General features: G+C 42.8%; 1 protein-coding gene across 2 annotated transcripts in view; it reads left to right on the plus strand.

The window, feature by feature from the left end:
• LOC124145591 (aspartate--tRNA ligase, mitochondrial-like) overlaps positions 1-18,835 on the plus strand; it is a 60,214-nt gene that overhangs the window by 39,121 nt on the left and 2,258 nt on the right. For both annotated transcript variants that reach the window (XM_048389128.1, XM_048389129.1), the window contains exons 12-17: positions 4,848-5,000; positions 5,291-5,345; positions 7,666-7,749; positions 11,761-11,840; positions 12,473-12,583; positions 17,371-17,446. In XM_048389128.1, coding sequence (XP_048245085.1) covers positions 4,848-5,000; positions 5,291-5,345; positions 7,666-7,749; positions 11,761-11,840; positions 12,473-12,583; positions 17,371-17,446 — 559 coding nt within the window. The remainder of the gene's footprint in view (positions 1-4,847; positions 5,001-5,290; positions 5,346-7,665; positions 7,750-11,760; positions 11,841-12,472; positions 12,584-17,370; positions 17,447-18,835) is intronic.

Here is an 18,835-nt window from a genome sequence, read left to right on the forward strand (position 1 = left end):
ATCCTATCCCAATTACGTGGATCGATGTTCATCATGTCAATCACTGGATTGTTTGGCCGAGAATTGATTATTTAGAGGCTGCCGTCCTATAGCTGGAAAATTGCTGAGTACATCGTTAAATACCAAACATGATTGCACAGACTGACTTTCCTGACTTGACCTGGTCTAAGATGTCATATTACCTTACGTCACACAACCATCACATCACACTGACATATCACATACATCACAATACTGACCCGTGAAGATCCGGGGTGGAATAGGTCTTCAGCAACCCTGATGCTTGCCATGAAAGGTGACTATGCTTGTCATAAGAGGCGACTAACAGGATCAGGTGGTCAGGCTCGCTGACTTGGTTGGTTCATCGTATCCTAATTGCGTGGATTGATGCTCATGATGTCCGTCACTGAATTGTCTGGTCTAAACTAGATTATTTACAGACCGCCGTCATAAGGCTGGAATATTGCTGAGTGTGGCATTAAAACAACAAACAAACAAACAAAAACAACATCACAATACCATCACATTACACAACCATCACATCACTATACCTTCACATCACACAACCATCACATCACTATACCTTCACATCAAACTGACATGAAATCACACAAAGATGACATCACACTAACATGACATCGCACTAACATGACATCACACCTACATGACATCACAATACCATCACATCACACAACTATCACATCACAATACCATCACATCACACAACTATCACATCACAATACCATCACATCACAATACCATCACATCACACAACTATTACATCACAATACCATCACATCACACAACTATCACATCACAATACCATCACATTACACAACCATCACATCACAATACCATCACATCACACAACTATCACATCACAATACCATCACATCACACAACTATCACATCACAATACCATCACATTACACAACTATCACATCACAATACCATCACATCACACAACTATCACATCACAATACCATCACATCACACAACTATCACATCACAATACCATCACATCACACAACTATTACATCACAATACCATCACATCACTCTGACATGACATCACACTGACATTACATCACAATACCATCACATCACAAAACTATCACATCACAATACCATCACATCACAAAACTATCACATCACAATACCATCACATCACACAACTATTACATCACAATACAATCACATCACTCTGACATGACATCACACTGACATTACATCACAATACCATCACATCACAAAACTATCACATCACAATACCATCACATCACAATACCATCAGTCTCACTCAAAATCAAGTAACATCTCATCAGTGTAGGAGAAAACAATTTGAGTACATATGATACCAGGAGTGGTGTGTGTGAAGCAGTGTCCTGGCCTGTAAGGTACAGTTCAACAAGATGGGTCTGCCTCCTCTCGCCAACTGATTGGGGGGGATCCTGTATCACTGGGGGGGATCCTGTATCACTGGGGGTAATTCAACACCCTAGAGCTGGGTAACAGGATCCCTCCCTGTCTGGTGTAGAGGAGGAGGTGATGGTTCCCACTCCACGCCCACGGCGCTACACTGACTAGCCTTGCTCCAAGGCTGTACCGAAAGAAAAGTCCATGGATGTGTAGTAATTATATTCTCCTGATGGGCAAGTCTACATATGTCAACAGTCTGAGGACACCAGCCTCTTGTGGGGACAACTGAAAAACTAGTACTTATGTTTTATACAAATAATTATTGCTTTTGAGACTTGTGTGAGTCTATACACCTACCAACATCTGTACTTTCTGTGATCTTCAGTTCATTAATATTTCTCATTCAATTATTTATGGGTTTGTTTGTTTTTAATTTTCTACATTGTTGTGTTTAAAAATAGAATATAGATATTATTTGATAATAATATATATAGGTCATATATAAGCTGGTGAGACATTTGGTTATTTTGATACAAGATTCTGATCCTGTTACATAGTGTGTTGGGGTGGGGGGTGGAGGAGGGATGGGGGGATGTTATGAGTGTGAACATCCAGAAGGACAATACATGGCGGAGTGGTAGGCAGTCTCACAATCCCTGAACCATGTTATATTCCCTTAATCTGCCCAGTCCTTTCTTGTAATATGCTATGGCTGTAAATGAAGCAAGTCTAGATTTTCCTAAGGTTCTTAATCTTCCACATCACTGGGGCTCCTAGATTTACATGAAATGAACATATTTTACAAAAAAAACCAGTGGTTAAGCTATAGTTTTTAAATATGATAAAAAGCAGCCAAGAGACTTTCTTCATTTTCATGCAGTCATCTAGACTTGCCAAATATTATAGACTTGCATGGCCTGTATTGGATATATTTTGTTTCAGGGTCTGTATGACAGACTATAGGGCTCCTTTTCAATTTAAATTGAGTTATTTGTTTCCATAAAATGATATATTTTCTGGGATGTGTGGCCAAGTCTCTTAGACATTTCGCAATTTGTAAAAGAAAACACTCACTACAGAACACTACAAGGACGCTGCCATATTAATATCAGCACTAAATACTTATGTTGATTGTTAATGGAAAATCAGGGGAATGAATATTAGGGGTTTTAAACAACCTAAAGTTGTCACATAGTTACTGGCTTAAACCTGTAAAGGACTTTCTTAGTCGTACACCGCAACCAGCTATATTACTGTTATTGATGCCTTGAAATGAACTTTAGTTGACAGAAAAAAGGTATGTACAGGTAGATTTCATAAATGACACACTTTGACTAGTCAAAAGTAGATTTGTTGCAGTTTCACCTTGACGGTGACTGGTCATACTGCTCCACGCGTAAAAACTATCCAGCAATAGCGATCACCTGCCCCAAAGTTAGTGCTTAGTAATGCTTATGGTTATTGTTGTTTTAAATATATATAGTAAAGCTGCAACTAAAATAGCACGATATAGGAATATATCATTCCTGACAAAATAATAGTTTCATGTACAATTCTTCAGATCATTGCATCAAAATTCTTTAAAGTTATAGTATTGGGTAATATTTAACAGAATCACCAGTAGATTCCGAGAAACGTGTGTATCGCTGATTGCTGTTTCCAGCTTAGTTTACGAAAAAATTACACACATTAATCTTAATCTCTGCATATAAAACAAATTTGCTGACTAGAATTGGAAATACAATTTAAATGATAAATCATTACGTGTCAAGTGATGTTTTATCACAAATTTGCATTGACCAAATTTGTTGTCACATGTTCGTTTACCTAATTTTGCTGAAGGGATGCGATGTAAAATAATTCTGCTCATAATACTCGGATCATGGCATGATGTGGTTGTCATGGTAACATGGGGAATGTTTGTTACAGAATGTCATGACTGTGAAGATCAAGGAAGACAACACATGGCAGGGGGCATGGCATGATGTGGTTGTCATGGTAACATGGGGAATGTTTGTTACAGAATGTCATGACTGAAGATCAAGGAAGACAACACATGGCAGGGGCGTGGCATGATGTGGTTGTCATGGTAACATGGGGAATGTTTGTTACAGAATGTCATGACTGTGAAGATCAAGGAAGACAACACATGGCAGGGGCGTGGCATGATGTGGTTGTCATGGTAACATGGGGAATGTTTGTTACAGAATGTCATGACTGTGAAGATCAAGGAAGACAACACATGGCAGGGGGCGTGGCATGATGTGGTTGTCATGGTAACATGGGGAATGTTTGTTACAGAATGTCATGACTGTGAAGATCAAGGAAGACAACACATGGCAGTGGGTGTGTGGCATGATGTGGTTGTCATGGTAACATGGGGAATGTTTGTTACAGAATGTCATGACTGTGAAGATCAAGGAAGACAACACATGGCAGGGGCGTGGCATGATGTGGTTGTCATGGTAACATGGGGAATGTTTGTTACAGAATGTCATGACTGTGAAGATCAAGGAAGACAACACATGGCAGGGGCGTGGCATGATGTGGTTGTCATGGTAACATGGGGAATGTTTGTTACAGAATGTCATGACTGTGAAGATCAAGGAAGACAACACATGGCAGGGGCGTGGCATGATGTGGTTGTCATGGTAACATGGGGAATGTTTGTTACAGAATGTCATGACTGTGAAGATCAAGGAAGACAACACATGGCAGTGGGTGTGTGGCATGATGTGGTTGTCATGGTAACATGGGGAATGTTTGTTACAGAATGTCATGACTGTGAAGATCAAGGAGGACAACACATGGCAGTGGGTGTGTGGCATGATGTGGTTGTCATGGTAACATGGGGAATGTTTGTTACAGAATGTCATGACTGTGAAGATCAAGGAAGACAACACATGGCAGGGGCGTGGCATGATGTGGTTGTCATGGTAACATGGGGAATGTTTGTTACAGAATGTCATGACTGTGAAGATCAAGGAAGACAACACATGGCAGGGGGCGTGGCATGATGTGGTTGTCATGGTAACATGGGGAATGTTTGTTACAGAATGTCATGACTGTGAAGATCAAGGAAGACAACACATGGCAGGGGTGTGGCATGATGTGGTTGTCATGGTAACATGGGGAATGTTTGTTACAGAATGTCATGACTGTGAAGATCAAGGAAGACAACACATGGCAGGGGGCGTGGCATGATGTGGTTGTCATGGTAACATGGGGAATGTTTGTTACAGAATGTCATGACTGAAGATCAAGGAAGACAACACGTGGCAGGGGGCGTGGCATGATGTGGTTGTCATGGTAACATGGGGAATGTTTGTTACAGAATGTCATGACTGTGAAGATCAAGGAAGACAACACATGGCAGGGGGGCGTGGCATGATGTGGTTGTCATGGTAACATGGGGAATGTTTGTTACAGAATGTCATGACTGTGAAGATCAAGGAAGACAACACATGGCAGGGGGGCGTGGCCAAGTCTCTGACTGAGGGAGTCAAGCAGTCCATCTCAGATAGACTGGCTGTGCAACCGAATGATATTGTTGTCATGGTAACAGGGGAAACAGAAAATGTGGTGAGTTGTCAGTGATTATCTGTTGTTCCTGATGTAATTGTCATTTACAAATTGTCCAATTTCAAAAATATAATTTTGCTTCAGACTGTTGAATAAAAAAAGAGAAATTTTCTGCCATAAAAATTACATAGTTACAAGGTGTATTTCTTAAAAAACTCACCAGGGTTCATAGTTTTCTTTAAAATAACATCTGGATTTGCAAAACACCGGTACCCATCCAGTCTTGATTTTTGTGGAAAGTAGGATCAGTAATTCCTTTGATAATTCTATAATTTCATTGCTTCCAATAGCTGACCTGTCTGGGCCGGGCAAGACTGGCGTGTGCGGACACACTGGAGGCAAGAGGTAACGGATGTTGGTGCAGCAGTACGTAGCATGACCTCATCCTGTCAGTAGAGGGATGCTTGTCACCGTGCTGCCATGTAGAACGTGTTAGTTTATGATAATAGTACATTCAATACGCAATACATGTCTGTGTCACATGTTTGTTCCAGTCTGTGTCACGTCCTTGTTGTACGATATAGTAGTTAACAGTGGTCAAGCTTATCCATATTATTTTTCCTTCCGTCCAGCCCTGACTGTAATGCAAAACCCCGAAATGAAGCAAGTCTAGATTTCCCTCAGGTTCTGAGGGGGTGGTGGGGTAGTCCAGTGGTTAAAGTGCTCACTCATCACGCCGAAGACCTGGGTTTGAATCCCCACATGGGTACAATATATGAAGCTCGTTTCTGGTGTCCCCTGCCGTGATATTGCTGGAATGTTGCTAAAACCATACTCACTCACACACTGAATCTCCTATCTAGGGCGCCTTTTCAATTTAAATGGAGTTATTTGTTCCGATCAGTATTATACATTTTCAGAGACTAGTCTACTGCTAATGGTGTAATAGGCCTTCTCCGGAGGTACGGGTCATGCAGAATTAAGATGATTACAACACTAAGGGAGACATGGAGACTCAGAAATAATTAGATATTCTTGATGCTGTGCAAAGGTGTGTGACCCATCCAATCATAGCTAATGTGTACTGATATCCTGCTAATATTAGAGTCCATGCCTCCCCTGGACACTCCTAGGTTGTACCTTGTGTGTGCCGGCCCCGGCCAGGGGAGATAAGCGTGTTACCCTGCCCTGCACATCCTTGTCAGATAACCCCAGGGTCAACACAACAATTAGCTGTGTGTAATGAGGCTAATTAACCCCATGTGGGGAGGAGGAGGTGTTGTCTGCAGATAGTAACACATCAATCGGGGCCCTCCAGTGCTTCTCAGCTTTCTGTTGATGTAAGTAGGAAATGAGGAATACTTCACGCAGCTGATAAGCTGCATATTTGCATAAGATGCATAGATATATCACCATTGGCCAATTAATTTAATTACATGTGTACAAATACGTACAAGGAATTGCTGAAATCTAATAGCGTGACAAAACTGTAAACGTTACGGGCTAATCATTACCCTGTGCAGCCCTTTCAGGATTTGCGGTCCTGTGGATAGATCTGTTTTGAGAGCACAAAGTTGGTGGTTTGATCCCCAACTTTGTCAGACCAGAAGATGTGAAAAGATGTTACTTGTTGTTGGGGGGCAAAAACAAGGACTGGTCGGCTCGGAGTCAGTATACTGTGTCTGAGTGGGGTATTCATGTTAAACTGCGGCATGTATCTCAGTGGGCTAGCACTATAAAATCGGCATGAGTCCAGACTAGTACAAGCAGCAACACATCGCTTTATAAGTGCTATAATCTTGGACACAATGTATGAACCCCATTTCACCTCACCACATGAAATCTAGTACAGTGAATAATGCACAAAATGATATGTCTTGCTTTAAAGGGAGACAAGTATATCGATGATGTGAGCTTCTGTGACGCCAGAAACAGCATTCTAAGCAGAACCTTTAAATATTAAACATACCCAATAGAGTGAACCAAGGATGTAGAAATATGTTGAATACTCCCCCAAAGAAAAATATCAATATTTAATATGGAATATCAGTATATGGTCTCTGATATCAGTAATTTATCAATGGCACAAAACTGTATCTGAAAAATATTGCAAACAAATTCATTCTTCATTTCCTGAGTTGTACAAATAAGAAATTAATAAAAACTTGAGAAATGTTTTACAGATTTTTTAGCTCACCTAACTTGAAAGCCATGTCAGTCAAGGCATCTGTTATCCGTCGTTGATAAATATTATATATTTTCAACTTTTCCTCCGATATGGCTACATGGATTTAGCTGAATCTTTGTGTGAATATTTGTTTGCTATAAGGGTATTCAGGTTTTTAAACAGCATCAAATTGGAATTTCAGTATGGCTGCAACATAGCCATCTTTGATTAAAACAATATGAATTCAGGAATCCTCTGGGGACCCCTTCCAGGACATTGCTGGAATATTGCTCAAATTGGCGTAGTTCCATACTTATGCACCCATTCTTCTCAAAACCTTGAGACCCGTGAAGATCCGGGGTAGAATAGGTCTTCAGCAACCCATGCTTGCCGTAAAAGCCACTATGGTTCTCGTAAGAGGCGACTAACGGGACCGGGTGGTCAGGCTCCCTGACATGGTTGATGCATGTCATCGTATCCCTATTGCGTGGATTGAGGCTCATGATGCCAATCACTGGATTGTCTGGTGTGTTGATTGCATTCATCTTCCCTGTGCAGGTGTGCCGGTGAGGTCGAGTGCTGGATTCCACTTCCTATGGGTGGAGGACTTTCCACTGTTCCTGCCAAGAGAAGATGGAGAAGGTAGAGAATAGGGTGCCTTGTGACCACAAGTGTCGTGACTCCATCCCGTGTGACCTAGAATACTGTGTGACCACGAGTGCCGTGTGACCTCAAGTGCCCTGTGACCCCGAGTGCCATGTGACCATGAGTGCCGTGTGACCCTTAGTATTGTGTGACCAGGAGTGCCGTATGACCATGAGTTCCATGTGACCTAGAATGCTGTGTGACCATGAGTGCCATGTGATCCCGAGTGCCATGTGACCTAGAATGCTGTGTGACCCCGAGTACCATATGACCATGAGTGCCGTGTGACCATGAGTGCCGTGTGACCATGAGTGCCATGTGACCATGAGTGCCGTGTGGCCATGAGTGCCATGTGACCATGAGTGCCGTGTGGCCATGAGTGCCATGTGACCATGAGTGCCGTGTGACCATAAGTGCTGTGTGACCATGAGTGCCGTGTGACCATGAGTGCCGTGTGGCCATGAGCGCCATGTGACCATGAGTGCCATGTGACCATGAGGGCCATGTGACCATGTGGCCATGTGACCTAGTGCTGTGTGACCCCGTGTGCCATGTGACCATGAGTGCCGTGAGACCCTGAGTATTGTGTGAACATGAGTGCTGTGTGACCCTTAGTATTGTGTGACCATGAGTGCGGTATGACCATGAGTGCCATGTGACCTAGAATGCTGTGTGACCATGAGTGCCATGTGACCCCGAGTGCCATGTGACCTAGAATGCTGTGTGACCCCGAGTGCCATATGACCATGAGTGCCGTGTGACCATGAGTGCCGTGTGACCAAGAGTGCCGTCTGGCCATGAGTGCTATGTGACCATGAGTTCCATGTGACCATGAGTGCCGTGTGGCCATGAGTGCCATGTGACCATGAGGGCCATGTGACCATGAGTGCCATGTGACCTAGTGCTGTGTGACCCCGTGTGCCATGTGACCATGAGTGCCATGTGACCATGAGTGCCATGTGGCCATGAATGCCGTGTGGCCATGAGTGCCATGTGACCATGAGTGCCATGTGGCCATGAGTGCCATGTGGCCATGAGTGCCATGTGACCATGAGTACCATGTGGCCATGAGTGCTGTGTGACCATGAGTGCCATATGACCATGAGTGCAGCGTGACCATGAGTGCCGTGTGACCATGAGTGCCATGTGACCATGAGGGTCATGTGACCATGAGTGCCATGTGACCATGAGCGCCGTGTGACCATGAGTGCCGTGTGACCATGAGTGCCGTGTGACCATGAGTGCAGTGTGGCCATGAGTGCCATGTGGCCATGAGGGCCATGTGACCATGAGGGCCATGTGACCATGAGGGCCATGTGACCTAGTGCTGTGTGACCCCGTGTGCCAAGTGACCATGAGTGCCGTGTGACCCTGAGTATTGTGTGAACATGAGTGCTGTGTGACCCTTAGTATTGTGTGACCATGAGTGCCGTATGACCATGAGTGCCATGTGACCTAGAATGCTGTGTGACCATGAGTGCCATGTGACCCCGAGTGCCATGTGACCTAGAATGCTGTGTGACCCCGAGTGCCATATGACCATGAGTGCCGTGTGACCATGAGTGCTGTGTGACCAAGAGTGCCGTCTGGCCATGAGTGCTATGTGACCATGAGTTCCGTGTGACCATGAGTGCCGTGTGGCCATGAGTGCCATGTGACCATGAGGGCCATGTGACCATGAGTGCCATGTGACCTAGTGCCATGTGACCATGAGGGCCGTGTGGCCATGAGTGCCATGTGACCATGAGTGCCATGTGGCCATGAGGGCCATGTGACCTAGTGCTGTGTGACCCCGTGTGCCATGTGACCATGAGTGCCATGTGACCATGAGTGCCATGTGGCCATGAGTGCCGTGTGGCCATGAGTGCCATGTGACCATGAGTGCCATGTGGCCATGAGTGCCATGTGGCCATGAGTGCCATGTGACCATGAGTACCATGTGGCCATGAGTGCTGTGTGACCCCAAGTGCCATATGACCATGAGTGCAGCGTGACCATGAGTGCCGTGTGACCATGAGTGCCATGTGACCATGAGGGTCATGTGACCATGAGGGCCATGTGACCTAGTGCTGTGTGACCCCATGTGCCATGTGACCATGAGTGCCGTGTGACCCTGAGTATTGTGTGAACATGAGTGCTGTGTGACCATGAGTGCCATGTAACCTAAAATGCTATGTGACGAGTGCCATGTGACATCAAGTGCCGTGTGACCTCAAGTGCCATGTGACCTAGAATGCTATGTGACCATGAGTGCCATGTGACCGAGTGCTGTGTGACCCCGAGTGCCGTGTGACCATGAGTGCCATGTGACCTAGAATGCTGTGAGTGCCATGTGACCTAGAATGCTATGTGACCACGAGTGCCATGTGACCTCGAGTGCTGTGTGACCCTGAGCATCATATGACCAAGAGCGCCATGTGACCAGGAGTGCGGTGTGACCTGGAGCGCCATGTGACCACGAGTGCCGTTTGACCAGGAGTGCCGTGTTAGCATTAATGCTGTGTGACCAGGAGTGCCGTGTGACCACGAGTGCGATGTGACCTCGAGTGCTGTGTGACCCTGAGCATCATATGACCAGGAGTGCCATGTGACCATGAGCGCCGTGTGACCTGGAGTGCCGTGTGACGGGGAGTGCTGTGTTCCTCCATGGTGGGGCAGTGGTAGTATTCTAGATGTCCTTGAAAGAAAGGCTGCCAGTTCAGTACTTTTGTCACCTCAGGTTGTAGTTCATGTGCTGGTACAAGATCACCTTGCCCACTAACCACAAGGGATTCACACTTACGACTGTGGTAGGTCTATGTTGAACTATGAGAGGCAATGGTTGTAGTGCTGCGACGGTGGTGAAGCACTCATAAAGTAAGGGTGAAACGATACACTGATACTTGACCCATGATACGATGTACGATAAACGTGGGCCCATTTATCGATAAGCCACGATACAGTACGCAAATCTCAAGTACAGCGTTTCCTTGCTATTGTGCCTTTCAATAAGCCGCTAACTTGGTTATAGTGCGCGGTAACGCATGGCTCCCAAAACGTACTTACATTTTTAATAAGCTCAGGTTTTACACTTACAGATGTTTTTCCCCATCTCAAAAAACATTATCAGCTGATCACCAAAATCACATAAGACCGGAAATACCAGTCAGCAAATCCGAACTGAAGTATGGAATTCAATACCATTATTATACTATCTTGTTATTAAAACTCGTTCATTGTATATCTGGAATTTTATTTAAATTTCATATAATATTGTTTTTATTAAGTTAGGTGAAATCGTGTGTGAAAAGATACAGCAACCACGGTCAGATTACCGCTTTTGACGTATTGAAACGAACTTTAGTTGCTAGAGAATGGATACATATATTAAAAATGCCATACTTTGACTCGTTAAAAGTCATATTTGTGGCAATTTGGCTAATATATGTCAACATAACATTTTCGCAATCGAAATACATGTAGCGCGGGAAGCCCCTTCGTTGACTGGTCAAATTGTTCCATTCGTAAAAATATCCTGCAACAGCAATCACCAGTACCAAAATGCTACACTTGTGGTTCTTATAATCTTAAATATATATATAAAGAAAAAGCTGCAACTAAAGTAACACAATATTGGAATATATTATTTCTGATAAAGCAATAATTTAAGATACAATTTCTTCGACCATTGCATCAAAATTCTTTGAAGTTGTATCACTGGTGAAGTACATTAATTATTTTCTGGTGTTTGAACTTTGAATTGTTTTGAAGGAAAGGACTACTTCAGTAGTCTTGTTATTATAAAATAATTTTGACTGTTCCAAAATCATGAAAGTTTCAGTTTTGACATTTTTTTTTATCATTGCGTAACGCGATATGTATCGTATCGTGACCAGAATGTCGAGATGTGTATTGTATTGTGACCTTCCTGTGTCGTTGCAGCCCTGTCATAAAGCATATTTAACTTGTTGAGTGTTGACAGTGTTATCAGTTGATGATGAGAACAATGTTGGTGGCTTCATGTTACAGAGGGAGTCGAGTCTGCCCACCATCCCTTCACAGCCCCACACAAGGAGGATGAACAGCTGCTGTACACACACCCCGAGAAGGTCAGTGCATCACACACACACATCACACACACACGTCACACACACACGTCTGCCCACCATCCCTTCACAGCCCCACACAAGGAGGACGAACACCTGCTGTACACACACCCCGAGAAGGTCAGTGCATCACATAAACACGTACACACACATCATACACACACATCACACATAATACACACATGCACATATAATGCATACAAATATATTACACACATCATACACACAAATGTGCATGCACACACATCACACACACAAACTCATATATACACATATATACCCACCCCGAGGTCAGTGCATACTTACATGTACTCATACACACAATTACACACACACATCACACACATCACACACATCACACACTCTCACACTCTCACACAAACTCCTCTACAGCCCCTCAGAAGAATGATGAACACATGGTTCACACACTGAGGTCAGTGCATCACACACTCCTACACACACAGCACACATACACACACACATCACATATACACATAGCATGTGTATATGTGTGTTTTGAAGGTGCTACATGTGTGTGTTGGAGGTGCTACATGTGTGTGTGTGTGTATGTGTGTGTTTTGAAGGTGCTACATGTGTGTGTTGGAGGTGCTACACATCTATGTGTGTTCCTGCAGGTGCGGAGTCAGCACTATGATCTGGTCCTGAACGGTGCCGAGGTGGGCGGCGGCTCCATCCGAATACACAACTCCAGGATGCAGAGATATGTGCTGGAAACCATCTTAAAGGTAAACTCACTCAACACCAGCAGCCCATACAGTGATGGAGGGCCCCTCCCATTAGGGCTATAGTGTCACACCTTTATTTCCCTAACCTCACAACATGGGAAGCTCTCTGTATATACTTTCATATATGAGTTTGAGTTTTACTGCTTTTGTTACCCAATGTCAGTGTGGCAAGTGTTTTATAATGTCAGTGTGGCAAGTGTTTTATAATGTCAGTGTGGCAAGTGTTTTATAATGTCAGTGTGGCAAGTGTTTTAGAATGTCAGTGTGGCAAGTGTTTTAGAATGTCAGTGTGGCAAGTGTTTTAGAATGTCAGTGTGGCAAGTGTTTTATAATGTCAGTGTGGCAAGTGTTTTATAATGTCAGTGTGGCAAGTGTTTTAGAATGTCAGTTTGGCAAGTGTTTTAGAATGTCAGTGTGGCAAGTGTTTTAGAATGTCAGTGTGGCAAGTGTTTTAGAATGTCAGTGTGGCAAGTGTTTTATAATGTCAGTGTGGCAAGTGTTTTATAATGTCAGTGTGGCAAGTGTTTTATAATGTCAGTGTGGCAAGTGTTTTAGAATGTCAGTGTGGCAAGTGTTTTAGAATGTCAGTGTGGCAAGTGTTTTATAATGTCAGTGTGGCAAGTGTTTTAGAATGTCAGTTTGGCAAGTGTTTTAGAATGTCAGTGTGGCAAGTGTTTTATAATGTCAGTGTGGCAAGTGTTTTATAATGTCAGTGTGGCAAGTGTTTTAGAATGTCAGTGTGGCAAGTGTTTTAGAATGTCAGTGTGGCAAGTGTTTTATAATGTCAGTGTGGCAAGTGTTTTATAATGTCAGTGTGGCAAGTGTTTTAGAATGTCAGTTTGGCAAGTGTTTTATAATGTCAGTGTGGCAAGTGTTTTATAATGTCAGTGTGGCAAGTGTTTTAGAATGTCAGTGTGGCAAGTGTTTTATAATGTCAGTGTGGCAAGTGTTTTAGAATGTCAGTGTGGCAAGTGTTTTATAATGTCAGTGTGGCAAGTGTTTTATAATGTCAGTGTGGCAAGTGTTTTAGAATGTCAGTTTGGCAAGTGTTTTAGAATGTCAGTGTGGCAAGTGTTTTATAATGTCAGTTTGGCAAGTGTTTTAGAATGTCAGTGTGGCAAGTGTTTTATAATGTCAGTGTGGCAAGTGTTTTAGAATGTCAGTTTGGCAAGTGTTTTATAATGTCAGTGTGGCAAGTGTTTTAGAATGTCAGTTTGGCAAGTGTTTTAGAATGTCAGTGTGGCAAGTGTTTTATAATGTCAGTGTGGCAAGTGTTTTATAATGTCAGTGTGGCAAGTGTTTTAGAATGTCAGTTTGGCAAGTGTTTTAGAATGTCAGTGTGGCAAGTGTTTTATAATGTCAGTGTGGCAAGTGTTTTAGAATGTCAGTGTGGCAAGTGTTTTAGAATGTCAGTGTGGCAAGTGTTTTAGAATGTCAGTGTGGCAAGTGTTTTAGAATGTCAGTGTGGCAAGTGTTTTATAATGTCAGTGTGGCAAGTGTTTTAGAATGTCAGTTTGGCAAGTGTTTTAGAATGTCAGTGTGGCAAGTGTTTTATAATGTCAGTTTGGCAAGTGTTTTAGAATGTCAGTGTGGCAAGTGTTTTATAATATCAGTGTGGCAAGTGTTTTAGAATGTCAGTTTGGCAAGTGTTTTAGAATGTCAGTGTGGCAAGTGTTTTAGAATGTCAGTTTGGCAAGTGTTTTAGAATGTCAGTGTGGCAAGTGTTTTATAATGTCAGTGTGGCAAGTGTTTTAGAATGTCAGTGTGGCGAGTGTTTTAGAATGTCAGTTTGGCAAGTGTTTTAGAATGTCAGTGTGGCAAGTGTTTTATAATGTCAGTGTGGCAAGTGTTTTATAATGTCAGTGTGGCAAGTGTTTTAGAATGTCAGTGTGGCAAGTGTTTTAGAATGTCAGTTTGGCAAGTGTTTTAGAATGTCAGTGTGGCAAGTGTTTTATAATGTCAGTGTGGCAAGTGTTTTAGAATGTCAGTGTGGCAAGTGTTTTATAATGTCAGTGTGGCAAGTGTTTTAGAATGTCAGTTTGGCAAGTGTTTTAGAATGTCAGTGTGGCAAGTGTTTTATAATGTCAGTGTGGCAAGTGTTTTATAAGCCATCGTTGCAGTTGTACGCACCATTCTTAACATGTGGCTTTGTTTGTGAGAACCAGTTGTGTGCTTCTGTCAGCTCGCCATCAGTTCTCATGGTTTTTTTTGCAAAATTTAATAATTATTTTCAAAATATCTCTTCTTCTTGTTCCATATATTGTTACGGGGATTGGTTAAAAAAGTTCTAAGCCTGACTTACTTTTAACTATGGGCCATAACAAAGTGAACAAGTCATTGTAGTACATTGTTTGAGTAGTTCATTGTTTGAGTAGTTCATTGTTTGAGTAGTTCATTGTTTGAGTAGTACATTGCAAGTGTACTTGGTCTGTTGAGGCCGTTTGTATATTAGTGACAGCCACTTGAAAAGGTACTCTCCAAGAAATTCATGACCGCATGTCAACAAGCCTTGAAGATGACCCTAGGTCTGGACGTCCCTCAACTTCCATCAATGAAGATTCAGTCAAGGATATAGAAAAATTTACCATTGCTGCACTTGAAGAACACACAGGTCTAAGCCATAGATCCATTGAAACTATTATTCATGAACATTTACAGATGAATAAGATAACTCAGGGATGTGAGCAGGTTTCCCGAAAAAAGAGGAAAAGTCTAGGGGGGTCTTTAAAACATTTGATTGCATTTTAAGCAATTTCGTGCAGTTTGGACAACATTCACACCAAGAAATATAATAAGTCAATGGTCAAAGTCAATAAGTCAAATAAACAAGATGGCAGATGCAGTAAAATTTCGAAGTTAAATCAGTACTTTTAAAAAATTGGGCATAGCTTTCGCGCACCTGGCTACCCGCCAGGTCTGGGAGCAATACTGCCATAACTTCAACCCCCATCCCCCAGACACAAGGACAACTGTCACAAGCGTGCAATGTCTGACCCTTTCCCCATGTTGAAGCATATTGAAAAAAACTTACCTTTTACTTACCTTTTGATGAAAAAAACAAAACCCCATTGCAAACATAAGACATTAATACAACATATATCCCCATGACATGGGGTTTTGGACGCTGAAGAAACATTCATAGTTTTCTCGCTTATCACATGAACAACTGTAAAACATCTCATTCACTTACAGGCTAAACGACAACTTTATCTTAAAAACAAGCCATCAGCTGACTCTGAGTATTTACAATTTCTGTGTGACGCCACACCCCACGTTATAGTGCAAGTATTCGTGACAGAAAACGTATGATGTCCGAAAACCTATGCTGGTGAAAGCTCTGATCGAAAACAGGACAATCCGCGCCAATTGTCCGGTTTTCGATAATATTTTTCGGAGTGTTTTTTTTAAAAATTATATTAAATGTTTACGCGGAAGATGATTTTTTCCGAGGACTACTGTTTTAAAAAACGCGATTTTCCGCGTTTCCGCAGAGATTTCACATCCCTGATATCTGCTTGTGCCAAAGTTTCTAAATTCTGATATTAAGGAAAAAAGAACTGCCATTGCCAGAGAACATTTAGAGCTAATTGAGGAGGATTTTGTCAAATTCACAAACAGATTGGTAACAGGTGATAAAACATGGGTCTACCACTATGATCCCGAGTCAAAATGTCAATCCATGGAATGGCACCATTTAGGGCTTGGACGGGTAACTCTGGTACTCAGGTCGGGTGGGTCCTGAGTGGGGCCCGTTTACCCACAGTACTAATCGGACCTGTGGTTAGTCATGTGATATATTGTTTAATGAGGACAACTCACTATAGCTCAGTGGTTACACATTTCTTCCTGATGATGCACACCTTCCTTTTGACTTGTACATGTTTGAGTAAAGATAAAGCTTCAGACAACTTCTGTGTACGCTTGATCTGATCATTTCATACATGCATATAAGTACAGTCAAACTATTCCCAGTCAAACATCAAACAATAGTTATCATTGTTAATAATTCTAAGAATATATAGAATCCTGTATTTTAGCTTCAGTCACACTAACTAAAATGGCCCCAGAAGTACTCCCACACACCTCCCCAATTCCTCTACCTCTAGTGGTTAGATGTGGGAAAAGAAGTGAGATTCCCACCATTACACACGTCATCGCTTGGGTTGCTATAGTGCTGTGTTGGGAACACCATTCCACTTCTCCGGCATCAGAGAAATTCTTCTGAGATCAGTGAAGAAAGTTATTGCCACTGTATTCTGGGATGCAAAGGATGTGATCCTTGTTGATTACTTCCAAACATGATTACCAGTGCCTAATATGCTGATTTGCTTCGTCACCTGAGATTCTTTCAAAGAAAAGCGTCTAGGAATGCCGACTGCTGGAATTCTACTACTTCACGACAATGCCTCTGCTCACACCTCTCGACTTACAGGCTGCTGTGTGACGTGGGTTCAAAGAGCCTCCTCACCCTCCATACTCGCCCGACTTGAGTTGATTATGTCACAAACCTTTATGTAGTGTACAATGAAGACCTGTCAGGCATGGAGGTATTGAAGGCTAAATATACTTTGCAATATAATAATTGATGAAGGGCTCAAAAAGTTCTTGGATGAAGCAATTTAAGGGATATACAAGGTTTGCTGATGTAGAGTTCCACAGTTAAATAACCGTACAAGGTTAATTTGTAAATTTCCTGGAATCATTTAGAATGTTGGACATTGATAGTGTTTTTTGAATGTGGATATGTTGATAATGTTGTAAATGTTGTAGATTTTGCTGTGTTGTAGGAGGATGCCGGTCAGTTGGAGCACCTGCTGGACGCACTGGACTCCGGGTGTCCCCCACATGGAGGTATTGCCCTAGGTAAGACACAGGTTGTTATGGTAACATGCAGGTCAGAGAACCTTGGTAGAGCACCAAAAACCAAGTCTGGTGACACTGTCTGGCTGTGACTGATTGTCTTCTGACACAAGACTAAGACTGATTGTCTGCTGACAAAAGACTGAGACTGATTGTCTGCTGACAAAAGACTGAGACTGTCTACTGACACAAGACTGAGACTGATTGTCTTCTGACACAAGACTGAGACTGATTGTCTTCTGACAAAAGACTGAGACTGTCTACTGACACAAGACTAAGACTGATTGTCTTCTGACACAAGACTGAGACTGATTGTGTGCTGACACAAGGCTGACACTGATTGTCTGCTGACACAAGACTAAGACCTATTGTCTTCTGATACAAGACTAAGACCAATTGTCTGGTGACAAAAGACTGAGACTGATTGTCTGCTGACACAAGACTAAGACCGATTGTCTTCAGACACAAGACTAAGACCAATTGTCTGCCGACAAAAGACTGAGACTGATTGTCTGCTGACACAAGACTAAGACTGATTGTCTACTGACACAAGACAGAGACTGATTGTCTGCTGACAAAAGACTGAGACTGATTGTCTGCTGACACAAGACTGAGACTGATTGTCTACTGACACAACACTGAGTCTGATTTTCTGCTGACACAAGACAGCGACTAATTGTCTGCTGACACAAGACTGAGACTGATTGTCTGCTGACACAAGACAGAGACTGATTGTCTGCAGACACAAGACTGAGACTGATTGTCTGCGGACACAAGACTGAGACTGATTTTCTGCTGACACAAGACTGAGGCTGATTGTCTGCTGACACAAGACAGCGACTTATTGTCTGCTGACACAAGACTGAGACTGATTGTCTGCTGACACAAGACTAAGACTGATTGTCTGCTGAAAAAAGACTGAGACTGATTGTCTGCGGACACAAGACTGAGACTGATTGTCTGCTTAAAAAAGACTGAGACTGATTGTCTGCGGACACAAGACTGAGACTGATTTTCTGCTGACACAAGACTGAGACTGATTGTCTGCGGACACAAGACTGAGGCTGATTGTCTGCTGACACAAGACTGAGACTGATTGTCTGCTGACACAATACTAAGACTGATTGTCTGCTGACACAAGACAGAGACTGATTGTCTGCAGACACAAGACTGAGACTGATTGTCTGCGGACACAAGACTGAGACTGATTTTCTGCTGACACAAGACTGAGACTGATTTTCTGCTGACACAAGACTGAGACTGATTGTCTACTGACACAAGACTGAGACTGATTGTCTGCTGACACAAGACTGAGACTGATTGTCTGCTGACACAAGACTGAGACTGATTGTCTGCTGACACAAGACTGAGACTGATTGTCTACTGACACAT

The sequence above is a fragment of the Haliotis rufescens genome, unplaced genomic scaffold (assembly GCF_023055435.1).
Source record: "Haliotis rufescens isolate VD_foot unplaced genomic scaffold, xgHalRufe1.0.p SCAF_8, whole genome shotgun sequence".
Classification (NCBI taxonomy): Eukaryota; Metazoa; Mollusca; class Gastropoda; order Lepetellida; family Haliotidae; genus Haliotis; species Haliotis rufescens.